At 37.4% G+C, this 19,053-nt stretch overlaps 4 protein-coding genes across 4 annotated transcripts; 3 read left to right on the top strand and 1 right to left on the bottom strand.

The window, feature by feature from the left end:
• Positions 1–1,218: 1,218 nt before the first annotated feature.
• LOC132268469 (flavanone 3-dioxygenase 3) lies at positions 1,219–3,356 on the top strand. Its single transcript, XM_059769310.1, has 3 exons — positions 1,219–1,452; positions 1,567–1,814; positions 2,435–3,356. The coding sequence occupies exons 1-3, from the start codon at positions 1,219–1,221 to the stop codon at positions 3,006–3,008; spliced, it is 1,056 nt and encodes a 351-aa protein (XP_059625293.1). The 3' UTR covers positions 3,009–3,356.
• Positions 3,357–3,704: 348 nt separating this feature from the next.
• On the top strand, positions 3,705–4,862 carry LOC132269828 (uncharacterized). The gene is made up of 2 exons (XM_059771064.1): positions 3,705–3,885; positions 4,678–4,862. Exons 1-2 carry the CDS (start codon positions 3,705–3,707, stop codon positions 4,860–4,862), a joined length of 366 nt encoding a protein of 121 aa, XP_059627047.1.
• A 1,454-nt stretch (positions 4,863–6,316) lies between these two features.
• On the top strand, positions 6,317–11,792 carry LOC132270644 (GTP-binding protein YPTM2-like). The gene is made up of 8 exons (XM_059771825.1): positions 6,317–6,526; positions 8,294–8,366; positions 9,354–9,401; positions 9,487–9,534; positions 10,074–10,145; positions 10,278–10,433; positions 10,534–10,637; positions 11,491–11,792. The coding sequence occupies exons 1-8, from the start codon at positions 6,513–6,515 to the stop codon at positions 11,585–11,587; spliced, it is 612 nt and encodes a 203-aa protein (XP_059627808.1). The 5' UTR covers positions 6,317–6,512; the 3' UTR covers positions 11,588–11,792.
• Positions 11,793–17,395: 5,603 nt separating this feature from the next.
• On the bottom strand, positions 17,396–18,708 carry LOC132269827 (probable transcription factor At5g61620). Its single transcript, XM_059771062.1, has 5 exons — positions 18,444–18,708; positions 18,142–18,353; positions 17,966–18,028; positions 17,710–17,814; positions 17,396–17,539 (listed from the first exon to the last, which is right to left on the bottom strand). Exons 1-5 carry the CDS (start codon positions 18,706–18,708, stop codon positions 17,396–17,398), a joined length of 789 nt encoding a protein of 262 aa, XP_059627045.1.
• Between the last annotated feature and the right edge of the window lie 345 nt (positions 18,709–19,053).

Raw genomic sequence — 19,053 nt, 5'->3', positions numbered from 1 at the left:
TCGTATTGTGTTATTGTGTCGTGTCATAATTTATCATTTCTATCTTACATCGACACGACACGATTATCATGAACGAAGACGAATTGTCATTTGCCACCGGTGCTCATCAGTACATGAAGACGAATTGTCATTTGCCACCGGTGCTCATCAGTACATGTCGCCATGGCACCGAATGAAACGAACCCATATCACAAATGAAAGAAACAATTCAAGAGATGTGTACAAACAGTAGGACCCACGTACCACTAAAAATAATTGATATTTTCACTTGTGAATTTTAAGTATGTTCCCTATAGATAAGACTTAAAGAGGTCCATTAACCTTCGTGAAGCCCTCCTGGCCACGTATTTGCCAGTGTCAAAACAAATACTGTTTGAGGATCGACATCATTTTTTTTTGGGTCGATTTAAGACTCTCCCAAATCTATTATTAGCAAACATAAATTTGGAGTCACTCGAATGATGTTCAGTAACAATCCTCAGGTATTATGGCGCACCAAAGATAAGGCTTCATATGTGACATTATATATAATAAAGTATATACTAAAACTAGGGGCGGGTTTGGTACAAGCCCCTTCTCCTATAGTTCCCTCTGTGTCCAAAACCGTTTAGCAATTCAATCTATGAATCTGTTTTTGTATCCATTAATTAACTTCGTTTAAATATAATTAACCAATTGAAAATTAAGATTTGTTCATTTATGAATGCAATCACAAAATTTCCTATCAAAATGATGGCAAAATATTTGCAGATGATTTAATTTTTAATTTTTAATATTGAAATATAATATGTTTTCTTTAGAATAGTTATACAAGTGATGAAAAAAGAAAAAAGAAAAAAGAAAAACCCAAAACAAAATTATTTAAATTTAAAAAGTACCAGTATGAGACGTCACATAAAATAAAAAGTTGAATTTGGAATCTAGTGAATCCACCGTTTTTTTAAAGTTGAATTGGTAAAGCTTAGTGAATCCACCGTTGTAAAATCAGCTGCATTCTGAGATAAGCAATTTTTATATATTTACAAAATGGTCCCTGGACAAGTTTACCATTATGGATTTTACAGTGGTTTTTGTGCGAGCTCATCCCATCTTTGAGACCCCTATAAATACCCATGCAATGTCTCTACATTTCTATCAATTCATTCTCTCTTCTTTTCTCTGCTTTCCATATATTTGGTGAGTCTTAGTAGCTAACTAGCTAGGGTTTATATATATACAATGGAGGGTGATAAGAGTTCAAGCTCTTTCCACACTAGTGAAACAGCACAAGAGAAGGGTCTGTCATACGTCCTCAAGTGTGACAAAATCTCGAGTTCAAATAGGCCTAGTTTATATCCGGATATTGCACATGTCCCCATCATCGACTTGGCCGGGTTGGGAAAGGATCCTGCATCAAGATCTACTGTTGTCAACGACATTAGAAATACATGTCGTAGCAATGGCTTTTTTCATGTAAGTCGTTTGTTTGTAATAGTCACTTTGTACAAAATAATGATAAGAATTAAATGACTTCATATATATATATATATTCATTCACGTGTGCTAATTTTTATTTATATGTACCAGATTATAAATCATGGAATAGACCAATCAACACTGGATGGAGCTCTTTCGTTGGCCTCTAAATTTTTCAAGTTGCCTAGGGAGGAGAAGATGAAGTTGATGTCGAATGACGTGAAGAAGCCAGTTAGGTATGGGACGAGCATTAAGGATGGTGAGGACAATGCCCAGTTTTGGAGGGTGTTTCTCAAACTCTATGCACATCCCTTGAAAAATTGGGTTGAGTTATGGCCTAACAATCCAACAGATTATAGGTACGTTTTTTTTTTTTTTTTAAGGGTATGCTAGATTTTATTATATATAAAAAGAATAAAAAAGAGAGGGGGGGTACAAACAGCAAGCAAAAACATCATCAAACAGGCTATTCATGGACTTGCCGAATCTAGACTCTGTATCGTCTTTGAATTTTGTAGGATTCATATGGACAAAGTATATTCCTATATATTATATATATTACTGAATTTATTATTATTATTATTGAATAAAGCATTGTAATCGACAAACGTACCATATGTAACACACATTAAATTTTTCTAATATTTTTTTTTAGTGTAAGTTGATAAACAAAAATAACCCTATTTATGATGTCATGCCTCATTTTGTCTTGTATAGAAATTCCATTCGGTTTAAACATAGAATCATAATCAATTCGATTTCAACAGTTTTATAAAAATTGCAGATGAGAGCTTTTGAAAAAAATCAATCTGATCCGTACAAGACTTGTATAAATATAAATAAATGAACTCCACAACAAAATTCAAGTTTGGAGTTCAATCTATTAACAAAGAAACAGTGATATGGTTGTCTATTTTTCTCAAATTTAGCAGAGTCTTTGATTAACAAGTTTATGTATTTAAATTGTTGCATGATACAGAGAAAAGTTGGGAAAATATGCTGTGGAAGTGAGGAAACTAGCCATGGAGATCATGGAAGCCATCACCGAGAGCCTTGGCCTAGGTACCAAATACATAAGCAACAAGATGGAGGATGGCATTCAAGCTTTGGCTGTCAACGGCTACCCACCGTGCCCTAATCCGGAGCTAGCACTCGGAATTCCGCCTCATTCGGACTACAGCTGCATAACCATTGTCCTCCAGAGCTCCCCGGGGCTGGAAGTCATGGACCCTAGGGACGGCTCGTGGAGGCTAGTCCCGGAAGCTAAGGGCATACTGCAGGTGCATGTGGGTGACCAAGTTGAAGTGCTAAGCAATGGATTGTACAAAGGTGTGTTTCATAGGGCTACCCTTAACTCCGAAAGGTTCAGAATCTCCATCGCCAGTCTCCATGGCCTGGCCATGGATGAGAAGATAGAGAGCGCCAAAGAACTTGTGGATGAAGAACATCCCAAAGGCTACAAGGGGAGCAGCTTCACAGATTTTCTGAATTTTATCTCCGGAAATGATATTGGAGATGGAAAACACTTCATGAACACTCTAAAGATCAACTAAATTGATGTCTCCACCTCCTTTATTAGTACTATTGCTATGTTGTCGTTTTTTTTTTGGTGTGGATTTGGATCAAATAAATGGGAGTCTAGCTCCTCTGTTTTGTGTTTGCCTCTCCTTTTTTTTTTGGGTGTGTCCTCTTAGTTTTTGTTCTATTTTTGGTATCTTTATATGTTTTGTGTCTTGGATTTATTTCATTTTGTTATGGATATGTCAAAAGATTTTGGGGAGTGTTTTGATATGTAATAGGCCAGTTTTTTCGTAAGTAGGTAAGAACAAAGCCTAAATTTTTAGAATTCGATCATGTCTGCTTTTTAATTTATGAATACTCACATAATTTTAGTTGCATGTGATGACTCGGACTGAGACTGTGCATCATACTCTATATATATATATATATATATATATATATGAAGTGGGAAAGAAATACAATTGGAAACCATGCACAAGCCTAGTCAAAACATAGAAAAAGAGAAACTGATTCTACCCAAATCCAAGCCGTTCTCATCGAATTCGGCTTCCCGAGATTTCTATTCTCTCTCTGTTTAATCTAATATTTTCAAAATCACTGAAATTTTGTTGTAATGATCTTTCTCTTCTAATTATTGGATCTTTACCAAGGAAGAGAGAAAGATGCATAGATCTGCAAGCACGAATCATGATTATTTCAAGAACCATTATTTGTCATCACCCTCGTCCATGGTCTCGCGGGCTCTGCGAGCACTGTCCTTGGAGGCCAACAAACTGCCTTCGTTTGAACCACTCTCAGACGTGGCTAAGAAAGAAAAAGCTCGTCTTAGATTTGCAGAGAATGCTGTTCATCTCATTCCTTTTGTGATCTTTCTATGTGTTTTTACTCTTTGGTTCTTTTCTAATTCAGGTAATTATGTGTTCCTCATCTCTCCTCATTTCATCTCTAGAAATGATATCAAATCATATAAGTTTTGATGAGCAAATAAAAGTTCCATTATATAATATATCGACTGATATGACAATTGTTGAGAGGTTATCTCGATAAAGGTTCAGAAGGAGAGAGACTTTTTCTTATTTTAATACGTACAAGAGTTCTTATAGGAGATTATTGGTTGAAGGCGTACAAAATATCCATCTGTATTTGGAGCATTACTTTTATTAGAAACACTTCCAAGCGATCTTTACAATTTTCACATCACTCAAAATGTTCTTTCTCTATGTAAGTTTCATCATGTGATTCATTGACATTCTTTACAGTTCTCAGCTTGATGGAGATTAATTTTTTTATCAGTAGCCAGAAAAAGTTTTTAACCATCAAGTCGTTTCCCTTTTAGGATTTGGTGAGAATTTGAATCCTTAGCGCCATTCCCAAGCAAATTTATTGGAAAATTGGTTGATTGTGACGTTACCTACGAAGCTCACCACCACCATAGTAAAAAATAAGTTAATTTTTCAAAAATAATACTAACAGTTCGAGTCAAAAGCATAAGCTGATAGGCGAGGCTCATTTCACTTCTCATTCGAATTCGATGGAATAGAAGACTCCCTTTGTAACATGGCTTGTGATGAGACTCCAAAGTTCCTATTATCCCTCTCTACTTGCAAGCACACAAATGCATAAGAAAATAATGTAAAGCATTTGAAGTTTCAAATTTTCAATGCAAAGTGATTGAAGTCTCTGTTTTTTTTATTCAAACAGATGTTGATGTTTCAAAGCAAAGAGATCCAATTGCTTCAAAAAATGAAGGACTGGGACTTGAAGGGGAAACTGATACGGACGGGACTCAATTAGGGCTTTTAGCAGGTACTGGGATGGTGGATTTGAATCTATCAAACCAAGTTCGAGATGACAAAAGTTCACGTTCAGAGATGAAATCTTCATGATGCTCTTTATTTTCTTCTTTTGTTGTTTAGTTCTTTCCATTTTTTTTTTTTGGCTATCATTTTTTGTAATACATAGTATATAGTTTAGAATATCATTTTTAATTTAAGTCTAACCTACCAAGCTTCAACTTGCAAAACCACCAACTACTTATAGCAGCAGAATAGTGTAATTAATACAAGGATCAATGGTTGATATTTATGAATAAGATGCTCTTGACAGGTGTTTGGCAAGTGGCCGCCAAAGAATCTAACATTAACTACTGCAATAATGATTATGCTAATCACAAATAGGGTAGAATTTTAACGCGTATTTTTTCACCAAAATATGGTTTGATAGCTACAAAATAATGTTTAGACAATTGGGGCTCCCTTTAACTACATATGCACAAACATTTACACTTATGCACAAAATTTATTAATATGTACTTACCTAAGTGTAATTTGTTTATAATTTTATATGCAGAACCCGAATTAATGCCCTTTTCAATTTTTTTGTAAGAAGCATTCCAAACTTGACCAAACATAATACTGTTTATAGGAGGAGATTTTTTCCTATATATTCAGGGGCAACATAGGTATATATTAATTTTTTATTTTCTTAAAATTTTTAATTCTCTTATTTTCAATAAGATTTTTTTATTTTATCAAAAACTCACACCTACTTTATCAAGGACCCAAACTCTCGTTTTTCTTACTTTAAAAAGTGAACGAAGTAACGTTAAGCTGTAACCCTTGATCTTATTAATACTTGTTCAACATCAATTTTATTTTGAATTTTATAATTTACTAATTCTCTCGTGTATACCAGTTGACCAACCTTAAATGGTATGAGCATACTCATGTGGCAAAATTGCAAATGCTAAGATAGATATTAAGAAAAATTATGAAAGTTATAGACTAATAATCAAAAGGTTGGGAAGAAATTAAATGTATCATCTATTACCAAGAAAATAAGGAAGATTACACTTAAATGGCATGAGCATACTCAACGTGGATCTATAGATGCACTTGTGAAGAGGGTTAGATAAGAGACAAAAGATCGATCTAAATTAATATAAAATGAAGTAATAAGAGAAAATTTTAGAAAAAATTAAATGTAATAGATTATATATGCCTCATGATAGAATATATTAAAAAAATAATAATAATAATTTAACCAACATTAATATTAAATAAAGACAAAAATGATGATAATGTTCATATCTGTCATACCCATATCTTATATTGGTACGTTTCCTTTCCATGCTTCATATTTATTACTGTATTATTATTTTTTCTTGTGTTTCCTACTTCACAATTTTTTTCCCTTCGATAATTCATAAGTTAGTCTAAGTAATTTTGATGAACACCAGGGGTTATTTTCGTCAAACTACTTTCCCCCTCAGGTGAAACCAGTCAACTCCACCAGTGTTCCTGCCTCGTTCGATATTAAATAATAGTATTTTATATGGATATATAAACTCTCCGAACATTTCGGTTCAATTTATTCCGTATTTCCGTTCAAAAAAACAAAAATCCCCCTTTTCGTCCCGTACCTTTCCGCTGTAAATCTTTAGGCGACGATCCTATTTCCCGGTCGAATTCCGGCCGTTGGAAGGGGAATTCTCTGTCTCCTTCACCGTCGGATCAGCTCGCTTCGGCAACACAGTCATGAATACCGAATAGTAAGTCCGATGAAGCTCTATAAGAAAAATTTAGGGTTTGTCCAATCGAATTATTTTTCTTGTTATATGTTAAATTAGTCAAGTTTCAGGTATAATTTTGATTAGATTTGGGTTAGTTTTGATATAAGCGATGGTAAACGTTATTTATTGAATGGTTTAATTGTAGAATTTTGCTTATTTTGGGTTGGAATTATCGACCTGGTTGGCTTATCCAGATCCTGATGTTCTGGTTCCAGATCCATTGAGTTTTGTTTTCTGAATGATAGCTATGGTTTAGCTTTATTTGTATTTTGTTGAATGCGATCAAATTTATGTTTTTTGTGATTATCAAATTATATAACAATGACTGATATTATAGGATATCCCTTGATTCTTAAAGAAGTGCGCACTGATAGTCTGAGGCTAAACATAAAAACAAGCTTTTTACAACCAGAGCATATTAATTTTCCGTTCATCCAAGTAAAGTGCTTCGGTGTCTTGCAGTATCTGTAAAATTGGATTTTCGGTGGGTTTTGTGATTCCCAAGGGCTCAATTCACTTCTTTTTTTGGCTCTGGTAATGGATTTGGAATATTCATTTTGAATTAAATCTAGTGTAGCCCAAAATTAGTTACCAATACTTTACTATGAGTTTGGGTGCTAGATATTATGTGGTGGGACAAAAGGAGACACCAAGAAAGAGGTTTTTGGAGAGTGATTTCCATCATTTTGAGTTGGTTCACAGACCTTGAATTATGTATGGCAACAATATTATGGCATATTTTGGGTGCACAATGACAGTGGTAAGAGTGGGCGAGGTCCCATTGACCACATTTTGTTATTTATTGCAATATGCCACCATAGAATAGAAGAATTAGAATTGGAATCACCAAGAGTTTAGGTCAAATGGTATTTCCTCTACTTTCCAAGTGGAAGATTGAGGGTTCAAGTATCCTTAAGGGGCAATTGTGGGTGTGGGTGTCTTACTTACCCCAAAATAAATAAATAGAAATGGAATTACAACTTGAGCTTTATATTCCAGGTCAGTAAGATCCGATGTATACTTTTCCATACAACGATTTGTATGAAGTTTGCCTAAAGAAATTTATGCTTCTTAAGAATATCCAACTATTTAAAAATTCCGATATAAAATATATTTGAAATATATTTGGTATGGTTAATTATTTCATCAGCAAAGACCTGGTGCTACAGGCTGTGATATTGGAAATTTAATCTGTAAACATTGACTCTCTTCATTTTTAATGGTGATTTAATTTGGATGAGAGAATATTTGAAGTCTAACCACAATTGTGGGACAATTCCATTGTTCACTCAAAAGGGGCTGTAGATGTGGGAAATCAATTTTGAAATTTGTCACCTTGCATGCTTCATACAAATTTTTGGGGCAGAAACTTAAAACACTTCAATTTGTATGTTGCCTTACCTGATAAATCATAGAAGTTCTCTTTTAACAGCGTAATGCATTTAATGCTAGCTAGCGATCCTGCTCCATTTAAAATTTTGATGGAATATTTGATAGAATACTTTCTGGTCCTGTTCACAAGGTTTGGCAAATGTTATGTTTTATCTGTTTACCTTCAACTCTTTGCTTCAATTCACAAAATATTTTTGGAGAAAAATATCCAATGTTTTGCTCAAAGACAGACCATAAATATTATTTTTCTGAACTGACATTGAAATGCTTAGTTACGTTATGACTATTAATCTTTATATTTTACAACTCAGATTAAAAGCACTAATTGACTCTATATTTCATGTTGTCTTGCAGTGACTACTTATTCAAGCTTTTGCTAATCGGAGATTCTGGGGTTGGCAAATCATGCCTTCTTCTGAGATTTGCTGTAAGCTGTTAGAATGCTACTCTCTCTCTATTTTATTTATTTTTATTGTCTTGCATATTTTTAGGTTATTTGAGTTTGATGTCAAATGGGATACCTTAGTAGGGGCTTGCCTCACAGGGTATGACCGTATGATAGATCTGTAAAACATTCAAAAATTATTTATTCAATATTAGGATGCTCTCTCTCTCTCTCTCTCTCTCTCTCTCTCTCCATTGGGATTTAGACATATGAAAGAGAATTTGAACTCTTTTACAACTATTTGGCCTTATTGTGTTGGGAGTATGTTCTTATATCTTTTGTTTCTTTCCATTTCCTTTGCACTGTTGTTTTAGGTGAAAAAAGAAAAAAGAAAAAGCATAAGTGTATCACATAAACTGTGGAATTTGTTTATCTAGTTTCATTTGTTGTTTTGGGAAGAGAATTAGGCTCATTTGGCGGATACAAACAGAGGTGAAGCAATATGTTAAAGATGGTTGGCTATATTTATTTTTCTACTTCTTTTTATTTATTTGGTAATTATTAGAGGGTTTTTTTTTTTTTTTTTGTCTTGGTAATGTTGTGGAAGTGGTATAGAATTGAAAATGAATAAGCTAGGAATGGTGAAAGCCAAATGAGTATGGGCTCCCAAAAATTGCAACCCAGACTATCTTTTGATGCATAAATGGTGAAGTTTGGATTTGTTTTCTCACCTATACTGGCCTTTCTGTTTTGTATCTTGTCTTGTATGCAATGGGAAAATTTAGAATGGATGAGCACCTATCTTTTTTGGGCCTTCTCCACTTCGTTACATAATGTTTAGGACATGGATCTGTTTAGATAGTCTGAAGTGATTGATCGCCTTTTACTTGAGTGATGATGATGCAATAGATTGAAATTATTGTGTATTTTTTTTTTCTTCCTATTTATAGATTGAAATTATTGTTTATTTATTTGTTATTGAAGCTGAGTTCTTCAAAGGCTATAATTTTCTTCATCTCTTTGATACAGGATGATTCGTATCTGGACAGTTATATTAGCACGATTGGGGTTGATTTCGTAAGCATCTTGTATATTAGTTACAGTAATTGTTTATTTGGCATAATGAATAGTTCTGATTGTATTTTTATTTTTCACTGTGCAGAAAATTCGCACTGTGGAGCAAGAGGGAAAGACCATTAAACTTCAAATTGTAAGGTTTTCTCTTTTAGGTCACTAACCTTGGAATATATTTTCATGATGGGCCAAGGAATACTATAAGTTACTAACTAAAGGTCTAAATTTTTTATTGTCTAGAGGTTTATGTCCTGATAGATAGTTTTCACTTCATTTCTTAATTTTATTAATATGGGCCTGCGCCTACGGGGTGATGTTTGAGTGTTTGGTTCAGTTGTGCACCCACTATTTTTTTGTATTCTTCATTCATCTAAGATGTTTGATGAATGTACGGTCACTACCATCCCTGTCAGTTCAAGGCGTTGCTTTAAACTTTCGATAGGATTTTATATTTGTTTGGAATATCTTTTGCATGCGTCACTTTTATTGATGGGTCTTCATCATGGACACTGGATGATGATCACTATATTATCGTCCTGGGTTAGAAGTAGGTTCCCAAGGCACATCCCTCTAATGTTCTTGATTGTTGTATGCCATATTTTAAGTTATTGTTTCTAGCAATTATGGAAGTAGAGCTTACACTCTCCCTGCCTTTTGATTTTCTGGAACATGCAGTGGGACACCGCGGGGCAAGAACGTTTCAGGACAATAACTAGTAGTTACTACCGTGGGGCACATGGCATTATAGTAAGCTTTTCAAATTTCCAACTTTTTTGTGCATTGTCTTATTTTTATATTTTTGTCATTTCATGCAGAACCATTGAATTTTTCGGGTGTAGTAATTTTTTTTATACTTGTGTTGCTGGCATTTTTTGGCAGATAGTTTACGATGTAACAGACCAAGAGAGCTTCAACAATGTCAAACAATGGCTGAATGAAATTGATCGTTATGCAAGCGAGAATGTGAACAAGCTTTTGGTTGGAAACAAGTGTGACCTCACTGCTAACAAAGTTGTGTCGTATGAAACAGCCAAGGTGAAATCTATATTTCCTTGTTTGTCTTGCATCTCTTGCATTTTCTTGGAGCAAATTAGTGAAAACTAAAATAAGGGATGCGCTTCTTTGCTGTTTGAAGGCATTTGCTGATGAAATTGGCATTCCGTTCTTGGAGACAAGTGCAAAAGATGCTACTAATGTGGAGCAGGCTTTCATGGCCATGACTGCTGACATTAAGAATAGGTACTTTCTTTATATATTTTATTTTGTTTTGTTTTGTATTGTAATAATACGAGAGCAAAGGTGTACTGCTTAAATGCTTTGTCTAGCAAGGTCAAAACAGGGTTACTGTTCATTTATGCTGGTTAAATTGAGTTGGTACCATGTTACTCGGACACAATTTCTATACCGAATCTCCATCCTGGATGATGCGGCGGTGACATTTTTTAAAATTTAAAGATATGTATTTAATCCTTATATTGAAGTGATGAAGAGTCCAATGAGCTACTTTATTCTCTATGAAAATTTTTACAGATTGTATTTCTCTATTCTATAATGATTCTTCTGCATTATTATTATTGATGTTATTCAAGCTGTTTTGGGAATCAGCTGCAACTATTATACTGTTCCATTCTATCTAGAATTATATATTTTATTGAAAATTTCCAACTCTTCTTCAACAATAACTACAAAGCTTTTTGCCAACTGCTTTGGGTCAATTTCATGATTCGTGTTTATCCATTCAGCTCTTTTCAAGGCCATAGCTTTAGCGAATGACAAGTTATTGTATATTTTCTTACTAACTCTACCTATGTTGGTTTTTGTTTTCCCCTTCCCCAGCATTGCCCTCAACGTAGATTATGTTACTGCTTTAATTGTTACACTAAAGTGGTCTTCTGTGCACTTGCCGAATTCATCTTAATCGTTTTCCTCACGTTATCGTCACGCGCGCGCACGCGCACACACATATATACTAGGAAAAATGTATACATATACATACATTTTTCCTCTGGATTTTCTATACCTGCTTAGTTTATTGAGTATTTTTGACGTTCAAATTGCTTCCCTGGATAATTAATTTTTCCGATAACTGCAGGATGGCAAGCCAACCATCTATGAACAACGGAAGGCCACCAACAGTGCAGATACGGGGGCAACCTGTTGGCCAGAAGACTAGCTGCTGCTCCACTTAGTTGGTTCCGAGTGCGGCTTGTTAAGGGGTTTGTAATAGCATTTTAATTTCCATCCTCTTTTAATCAGAGGGTCTACACACACCCCCTAACCCCTTGGAATGTTTATTGTATCAATTGCTTTAAACCCAATCTAAAATTCAATTCTTTTGGTACAAACCATCAGTTGTTACTCTGGTAGTATTTTTGTTATTTCTCTGTTTTCTTACATCGTTTCTTGCCCAGAAGTAGTAAAAGATGATGCTTTATTCGTTTAACAGCTATTGCAAACTAGCTGTTAGATGGTAAAATGTGGAGAAATTTGTCATATTTGATGCTTTTCTTCGGCCACCGACACCGGGAAAAAATTAAATATAAGTGTTTTGATAAGTTAAATTCTCCTTTTTTTCTTCCTTTTTTAATTTTTTATTTTTTTAAATCAATTTGGCACGGAAGTATATTCTTGCCTGTCTACTAAACTCCGGCTAATACCACAAGTTTGTACAGCAGGTTGCCTATATTGCTTCGCATTCATACTGCATGGTAGTAGTGCTGTGAGCTGGTTTGGTCAATTTTTTATATTGAAGATGTCTTCATTGGGAACTTGATTTTTTAAAAAAATAAAATTGGACTTAAAAAATGGACTATTATTCTTGTGGGTTTCTTGCCATTTCTAGGATTTTATTTATTTGTATTTTCATTGGCAAGAAACACCCACTTGACCTTAGACCACACAACTCGTGTTTTTTCAAGAAACTTAATACATGAAAATTTTGGGTTTGGTTACAATTACAATATTTATATATTCGATAAGTACAAAAGCATTATGTTGTAAATTTGTAATATACCATTCTAATTAGGGTAAATTACGCTTTGAGTATGTTACATTTGTCACTGGTGTGTTTTGGGATATTACGATTATTCCGCTCTAATTTGCACTTTTGAAACAATTCTTGACATGGCCTCATTTGAAGATTTAGACGTCGAAAATGTCTTTAAATCTTTTCAGTTTACATAATAATAAGGGCAAAAAGGTAATCTCACGTAACAGACTTTAATGTTAGTCTCTCCGAAGGGTGTAATTGCAATATTTCAAAACACCCGGGAAGTAATTGTAACAAAATCAAACTAAAGGGGAGGTATGTGTAATTAAATGTCCTCTTGTCAGGGGTGATTGTCCATTATCTATAGCTACAATCCTGTTTTTTACAAAGTAAAGGTTAATATTTTTGCTACTTCAGTATTACGTTTCATGTTAGGGCTATACATTAGTAGCAGTTAACAAAAATTACATACATTTCGGCTTCTTTGTTTTGGCGTAAAATTTTTTTCTATTTTTCTTTTCAGATAAAATATATATATTTTTTATTTTTATTTTTCAGTATTGGGCAAAAGTTTAAGTCGATTCTATTGGACGCTATGCATAAAAATATTTGTCCAAAATTGATAAGTAAATTAATTTTATTAAGTTTTAATATATTTTTTCTTCATAAATATTTTATGACAACAAACACCAAAAATTAAAAATAAATATTTTTTGAAAAATATTTTACATTCATCGGAGACACAGAAATTTCGTTTAACATCTATCCATAACAAAAACTCATGGTGATCGTTTCTAGGTGCCATTTCAAACAAGGTTCTAGATGATGCTCTGATTATGTAAGCCAACTTGATGCTCTAGCTGGTTCTAGAGATTGTGATGTGTTATTGTGTTCCATGGCAAACTAGGAATTGTTGTCTTCCACCAAACTAAGCTAAGACAGCAGGATTAGAGATCAGGGCAGCCCATTGTCACGCCCCGCCTATGGAGGTTGTGCCACGCAGGCGACACGCAGACGCTGAGGAGGACGCTGCATGGCAACTGCATGGCAAGTGGAGTTTCTAGAGTCTTCCGGAATAGTCTAGAGTTATGTGGAAGATTCTAGATATGTGTAGAAATGTGTAGAAGTGTGTGGAAGGTTCTAGAGTTCTCCAGAGTTGTGTGGAGTAGTATGGAGAATTCTAGAATGTTGTAGATACTAGTAGATAAGTATGGAAGTGTGAAGAAGGTGGGAGAAGATTCTAAATAATCAATCTCCACCGTTGGTTAGAATGCATCCTAGCCGTCCATTAGGGATGGGGATGCCTATAAATAGAGGTAGGACTTCATTTTGCAGGGAACAAGTCCTAGAGTGAGTCTTGAGAGCCTTGTAGAGAGCTTGAGTGTTAGCCTTGTACAAAGCATTCTTTGAAGTAATAGAAGTGTTCTTTCCTTGCCAACTTAAGTGCCTTAGTGTGTGTGAGTGTGCAAGCCAAGTGAGGAGAGGGCAAGGGCAACTACAACACTAGTAAGCGCACGAGGGGAGTGTGTTGGCTAAGGTGTGCACGGGAGTTAGGCTGACCAAGTACTTGCGAGAGTGAAAGCAACGTCTTGGTGCCGCACGGGAGCAGCTAGAGTGGTGCTGAAACTCTAAGCCCGTGACAGTTGGTATCAGAGCAGGTTCGTCAAGGGAGCTTTGTTGGAGTAGACATGGCTAGCGGAGGAGACCACCAAGTCCACATCTTAGAGCAGAGCTTGGAGGAGAAGCTTGCCACACACTTGGTCTACACGGAGACCAAGTTTAATAGGCTCGAGAGAAGGATGGCGGAGCTCTACGAGCTGATTGATGGCATCGCCAACAAGGTGCAAGAGAAAGAAAGGGACTTGCATGATTTGGTAGACGACTTGCGCGTGGAGATTGCCGAGTGCAAGAAGGAGTTCTCCCAGGCGCGCGAGGTCGTGGTGAAGCCAAGGAAGAAGAAGGCGCCGGAGCCCAAGGAGTACGATGGGGCAAGGAATGCGCGCCAGATTGACAACTTCTTTTGGCACATGGAGCGGTACTTCGAGTGCATGGAGATCGAGGATGATGAGGAGAAGGTGCAGACAGGCACTATGTACCTCACAGACACCGCCGCTCTATGGTGGAGGCAGCGCTTCACTGGTAGAGGCGCAAGAGCAGTTGACACATGGGAGGAGTTCAAGAGGCAGCTCAAGAGGCAGTTCTACCCTGAGTGCGTTGAGGACCTGGCCATGATCAACCTAAGGCGCTTGAAGCAGAAGGGCAGCATAAGGGAGTATGTGAAGGAGTACTCCAACTTGATGCTGGAGATCCCAGAGATGCCGGAGCGGCAACGCGTATGCTTGTTCATTGATGGGTTGCAGTCTTGGGTAGCCACAGAGCTGAGAAGGAGGGAGCCTAGAGACTTGGCATCCGCAATGGCTATAGCGGAGCGCCTTGAAGACTTTAGGCACGATGACAAGAGGGCCACGTCTCCCAGGAGGGACCACGGTAAAGGTGGGGGAGACCGTCGTTTCAAGAAAAGGGGCTCGCCCAAGTCAAGTGATGATGAGCACAGCGATGAGGAGAGACGCCCACGCCATGATAAAGGCAAGGACCATGGAGAGAGGTCTAAGGCTAGTGGCAAAGGGGAGCGCCGCGATAAGGGCAAGTGGGAGCCGAAGTGCTACTTGTGCGAAGGGCCGCACATATTGCGACACTGCCCCAACAAGAAGACCATGAGCGCCCTTGTGAAGGATAAGGGCAAGGGCAGGGTGGACGATGCTGGCAGCGATGAAGATAGGTGCATGGGGGCTATGCAGATGCTGAGTAGCATGGCGCATGACACCAAGAAGAAGGGCAAGGCAAAGAAGGTAGCTGGGGTGCGCTATGTGGATGCGCAGGTTGGTGGCAAAGCCGTGCAAGCGTTGGTAGACACGGGTGCTACACACAACTTCATTACCCCGGAGGAGGCGCAACGACTTGGCATGGAGATGCGCAAGACGGAGGGCTGGATCAAGGCCGTCAACTCCGAGGAGGCAAGCGTGAGTAGAGTGTGCAAGGAGGTGGAGCTATGCATGCAAGGATGGAAGGGCAAGGCTGACTTCCAAGTTGCGGAGATGGACGACCACGACATGGTGCTGGGGCTGGAGTTCATGGACAGGAACAACGCCGCGCCACTACCATGCCTTGGTGCGTTGATGATACTTGGAGGCGAGGAAGGCAAGGCCGCATGTATGGTGCCGCTCGTGGGCAGGAAGGAGAGTCCAGAGGTGGCAGTCAACATGATGGAGCTCGTGAGGACTTCACATCTCCCGAAGGGCGCTCGTACGTTTGGGCCAAGGACATATGCGCAAGTGCTGATGACCTGCGAGAGGCTGGGTCAGTTGAAGAAACCGTGGCGAGGGCGTCACGGAAATGGGTGGGGGAGAATGTCACGCCCCGCCTATGGAGGTTGTGCCACGCAGGCGACATGCAGACGCTGAGGAGGACGCTGCATGGCAACTGCATGGCAAGTGGAGTTTCTAGAGTCTTCCGGAATAGTCTAGAGTTATGTGGAAGATTCTAGATATGTGTAGAAATGTGTAGAAGTGTGTGGAAGGTTCTAGAGTTCTCCAGAGTTGTGTGGAGTAGTATGGAGAATTCTAGAATGTTGTAGATACTAGTAGATAAGTATGGAAGTGTGAAGAAGGTGGGAGAAGATTCTAGATAATCAATCTCCACCGTTGGTTAGAATGCATCCTAGCCGTCCATTAGGGATGGGGATGCCTATAAATAGAGGTAGGACTTCATTTTGCAGGGAACAAGTCCTAGAGTGAGTCTTGAGAGCCTTGTAGAGAGCTTGAGTGTTAGCCTTGTACAAAGCATTCTTTGAAGTAATAGAAGTGTTCTTTCCTTGCCAACTTAAGTGCCTTAGTGTGTGTGAGTGTGCAAGCCAAGTGAGGAGAGGGCAAGGGCAACTACAACACTAGTAAGCGCACGAGGGGAGTGTGTTGGCTAAGGTGTGCACGGGAGTTAGGCTGACCAAGTACTTGCGAGAGTGAAAGCAGCGTCTTGGTGCCGCACGGGAGCAGCTAGAGTGGTGCTGAAACTCTAAGCCCGTGACACCATGCTGACTTTGCAATCTGATTTTGGAATTGATAAAAATTCCGAATCGATATTATTATCGCCTGATGTGTTTATTATTGATTTGAACACTTAAAAAGAACTGATCATCCAATATAACAATTCTCTTGTGATATTATAGTGTGAGAAATATAAGTGAAACTCGTTTGGGTAGGTGAGAGCAAGATACCAATAACAATCATATTAATAATGGCACTTAATATACCTCCCCAACTGCCAACACCCAAATTAAAAGATTAAGTCGGTGAGTTATTTGGGAAGATAAAATAAAGAAAACACACACACACACACACACACGTACAAAGACAAAATATAGGCTTCGAAGACTCGAAGTGGGACTCGTTAATGGTCCTACCTCATGGACCACGACTGCCCTAGATGGACTGGACTGCAATGTGGCCTGCAAATTGTTCCTGCTATCGGTTTAATTTTGGGCCTTTTTGGATACCTAATATTTTTGCTATAATTGTGGGCTTCCTCTGAGGTTGCTTTATGGTCTGGATTAGACCCCTTCATTACCGGGCTTAGGTTGAGCAAAAGCCCGGTGAATTGGGCCAGTCACTTTGCCCTAGAATTTTTTGGAGGCTCATACGAGGTGTGAATATATGTTATTCGTTCCAAGCCATCGGAAAAAACATTACTTGGTCAAAAAGAATACAAAATAAAGAAAAACGAATCCATTCGACACATGAAGTAATTACAACAACAGGGCTTTAATATGCCGTATTTATAATTTTTCCCACATAGAGAGACTTTTCACAAATTTTCTCATAATCTACTGCTGGTCAATACATAAAAATAAAAATAAAAAAGAAAAAAGAAAATGTCAAATTAAAAGACGGTATGTAATTACTTGGTTACATGTAATTTCCAAAGTTAAGAAGCAATTGGATGATAATCAAATTGCTCATAAGGTCAGCTCGAGACCATCGAATTTAGTGGACGAAGTGCCAGTTTCTGTCTGAGATGGTCCACCTGGGAAACGCTGTGCCACCATTTGAGGCTTATAAGGTGCACAATTACCATTGTTTGTAGGGAAATACACATAACCCTGGTACGAAAACTTGTTCGTTGGAACATATGACATGTTTTTTGGGGCTCCCACCTGTATAAACCATGAGAAAATCAGCATATATATATATATATATATATATATAGAGAGAGAGAGAGAGAGAGAGAGAGAGAGAGGAAATAAGACTGGGAATTCAGGTATTTTCTCACCATGTAATCAGTAACTCCATAAGCTGCAGGCATGGGTAAAATTTTGGATGCTTCCATGGGGTTTGCAACCTGAAACTGTGAAGTGCTTTTCAGGTGAGAAAGTTGCTGGAAAGGCACTATATTGTACAACAAACAATTAGTAAGGGTCTGTTTGGTTGGATCCTAAACATACCCACAAAATTTCTTTTTCTAGGAAAAAAGAATGTTCTGTTTTTTACAAAACAGAGGCCATATTAGTATCATAAGTATGTTTTACCTGTTGTGAAATTTGAGGAATTGTAGTAGAGGGCAAAAAAGTGGACCCGGGAGGAGGATAATCCTGTAAAATTTGAAGTGTTAGTTAAACATATAGGATACCTACACATATGTGTGTGTGTGTGTTAGTGTGTGAATGTAGTAACTTAATTTTAAAAAGAGGGGTTAATTAATTACTGGTTCTTTGAAGGGCATATCAAAGAGGCTTAGCCTTCGCTTCTTCCCATCAGTTGCAGAAATTCTCAAAAAGTACTTCTGTGCATGGCTTGCAATCTGAGTTGGGGTCCTGCTTGGTACATAGCTTTTTGAAATCCCTTTCCAATCTCCTTTTCCAAGTCTTTCTAGTCCAAGTAGAAAACTTTGATGCTCCTCTTCTGTCCATGGAAACCCTTTAAAAACACACAAAAACAAAAATTAAATTAAACAAAAAAAAAAAATTACATTAAAAAAATTAAATTAAATGAATGATAATCAATCACCTTTTTTAGTTGAACTTTGATGGGCTGCTTTGACTTTCTGGGAACGAATGAGGCAATCAGAGGAGTACCCTGCTTCGGCTGCACTGTGGTCTGCGTTGCATGTAATCAAATTCCCAGTGCTTTTGGTCTTCCTTATCAACTCATCGTCTTGTTTTGCTGTTGGAAGACTCACACCAAAAAGCTTCACGGAGTAGCCTTTTTCCTGGCATGTTCTTGAATTATGTCCATTGTGACCGCACTGTGAACACCTCCTACCGGACTCCATCATCGTCTCTCTGCTCATCTCTCTCCCCCTCGATCTGTCTCTAGATATATATATATATATATATATATATGTAGATATATGTATGTCTCTGTGTGTGTTTACACACACACTAATTTATGGGGTGGAGAAGAAAGTAATGTAATATCAAGAACCAAAACATGTGTCTGAATGACAATGTGCATGTTTATATATATACTGGAAGAATTTGGATTTTTTGTAATGCCAAAAGTGCCCTTATTGGGTTAACCAGACAAGGATTTGTTCATTTTTGGTAACTACCTAAACGGTTTAGTAATTATTTTAGAAACTTTGTGGATTATTTATAAATCTAAAAAAGATATTATA

The sequence above is a fragment of the Cornus florida genome, unplaced genomic scaffold, assembly GCF_030987335.1.
Source record: "Cornus florida cultivar Cherokee Brave unplaced genomic scaffold, ASM3098733v1 CherokeeBrave_3.0.0_Hap2_Chr08, whole genome shotgun sequence".
Taxonomy (NCBI): domain Eukaryota; kingdom Viridiplantae; phylum Streptophyta; class Magnoliopsida; order Cornales; family Cornaceae; genus Cornus; species Cornus florida.
The sequence above is the reverse complement of the archived record's forward strand: the minus strand, read 5'-3'. Positions and strand labels throughout refer to the sequence as shown.

Coding starts and splice junctions, on each gene's coding strand:
- LOC132268469 (XM_059769310.1), top strand. CDS start 1,219: ATGGAGGGTGATAAGAGTTCAAGCTCTTTCCACACTAGTGAAACAGCA. Junction 1,453..1,566: donor GTAGCAATGGCTTTTTTCAT/GTAAGTCGTTTG, acceptor TATATGTACCAG/ATTATAAATCATGGAATAGA. Junction 1,815..2,434: donor AACAATCCAACAGATTATAG/GTACGTTTTTTT, acceptor TGCATGATACAG/AGAAAAGTTGGGAAAATATG.
- LOC132269828 (XM_059771064.1), top strand. CDS start 3,705: ATGGTCTCGCGGGCTCTGCGAGCACTGTCCTTGGAGGCCAACAAACTG. Junction 3,886..4,677: donor TTGGTTCTTTTCTAATTCAG/GTAATTATGTGT, acceptor TTATTCAAACAG/ATGTTGATGTTTCAAAGCAA.
- LOC132269827 (XM_059771062.1), bottom strand. CDS start 18,708: ATGGAGTCCGGTAGGAGGTGTTCACAGTGCGGTCACAATGGACATAAT. Junction 18,354..18,443: donor TCAAAGTTCAACTAAAAAAG/GTGATTGATTAT, acceptor GTGTTTTTAAAG/GGTTTCCATGGACAGAAGAG. Junction 17,815..17,965: donor TTCCTCAAATTTCACAACAG/GTAAAACATACT, acceptor GTGCCTTTCCAG/CAACTTTCTCACCTGAAAAG.
- LOC132270644 (XM_059771825.1), top strand. Junction 10,434..10,533: donor TGTCGTATGAAACAGCCAAG/GTGAAATCTATA, acceptor TGCTGTTTGAAG/GCATTTGCTGATGAAATTGG. Junction 10,638..11,490: donor ACTGCTGACATTAAGAATAG/GTACTTTCTTTA, acceptor CGATAACTGCAG/GATGGCAAGCCAACCATCTA.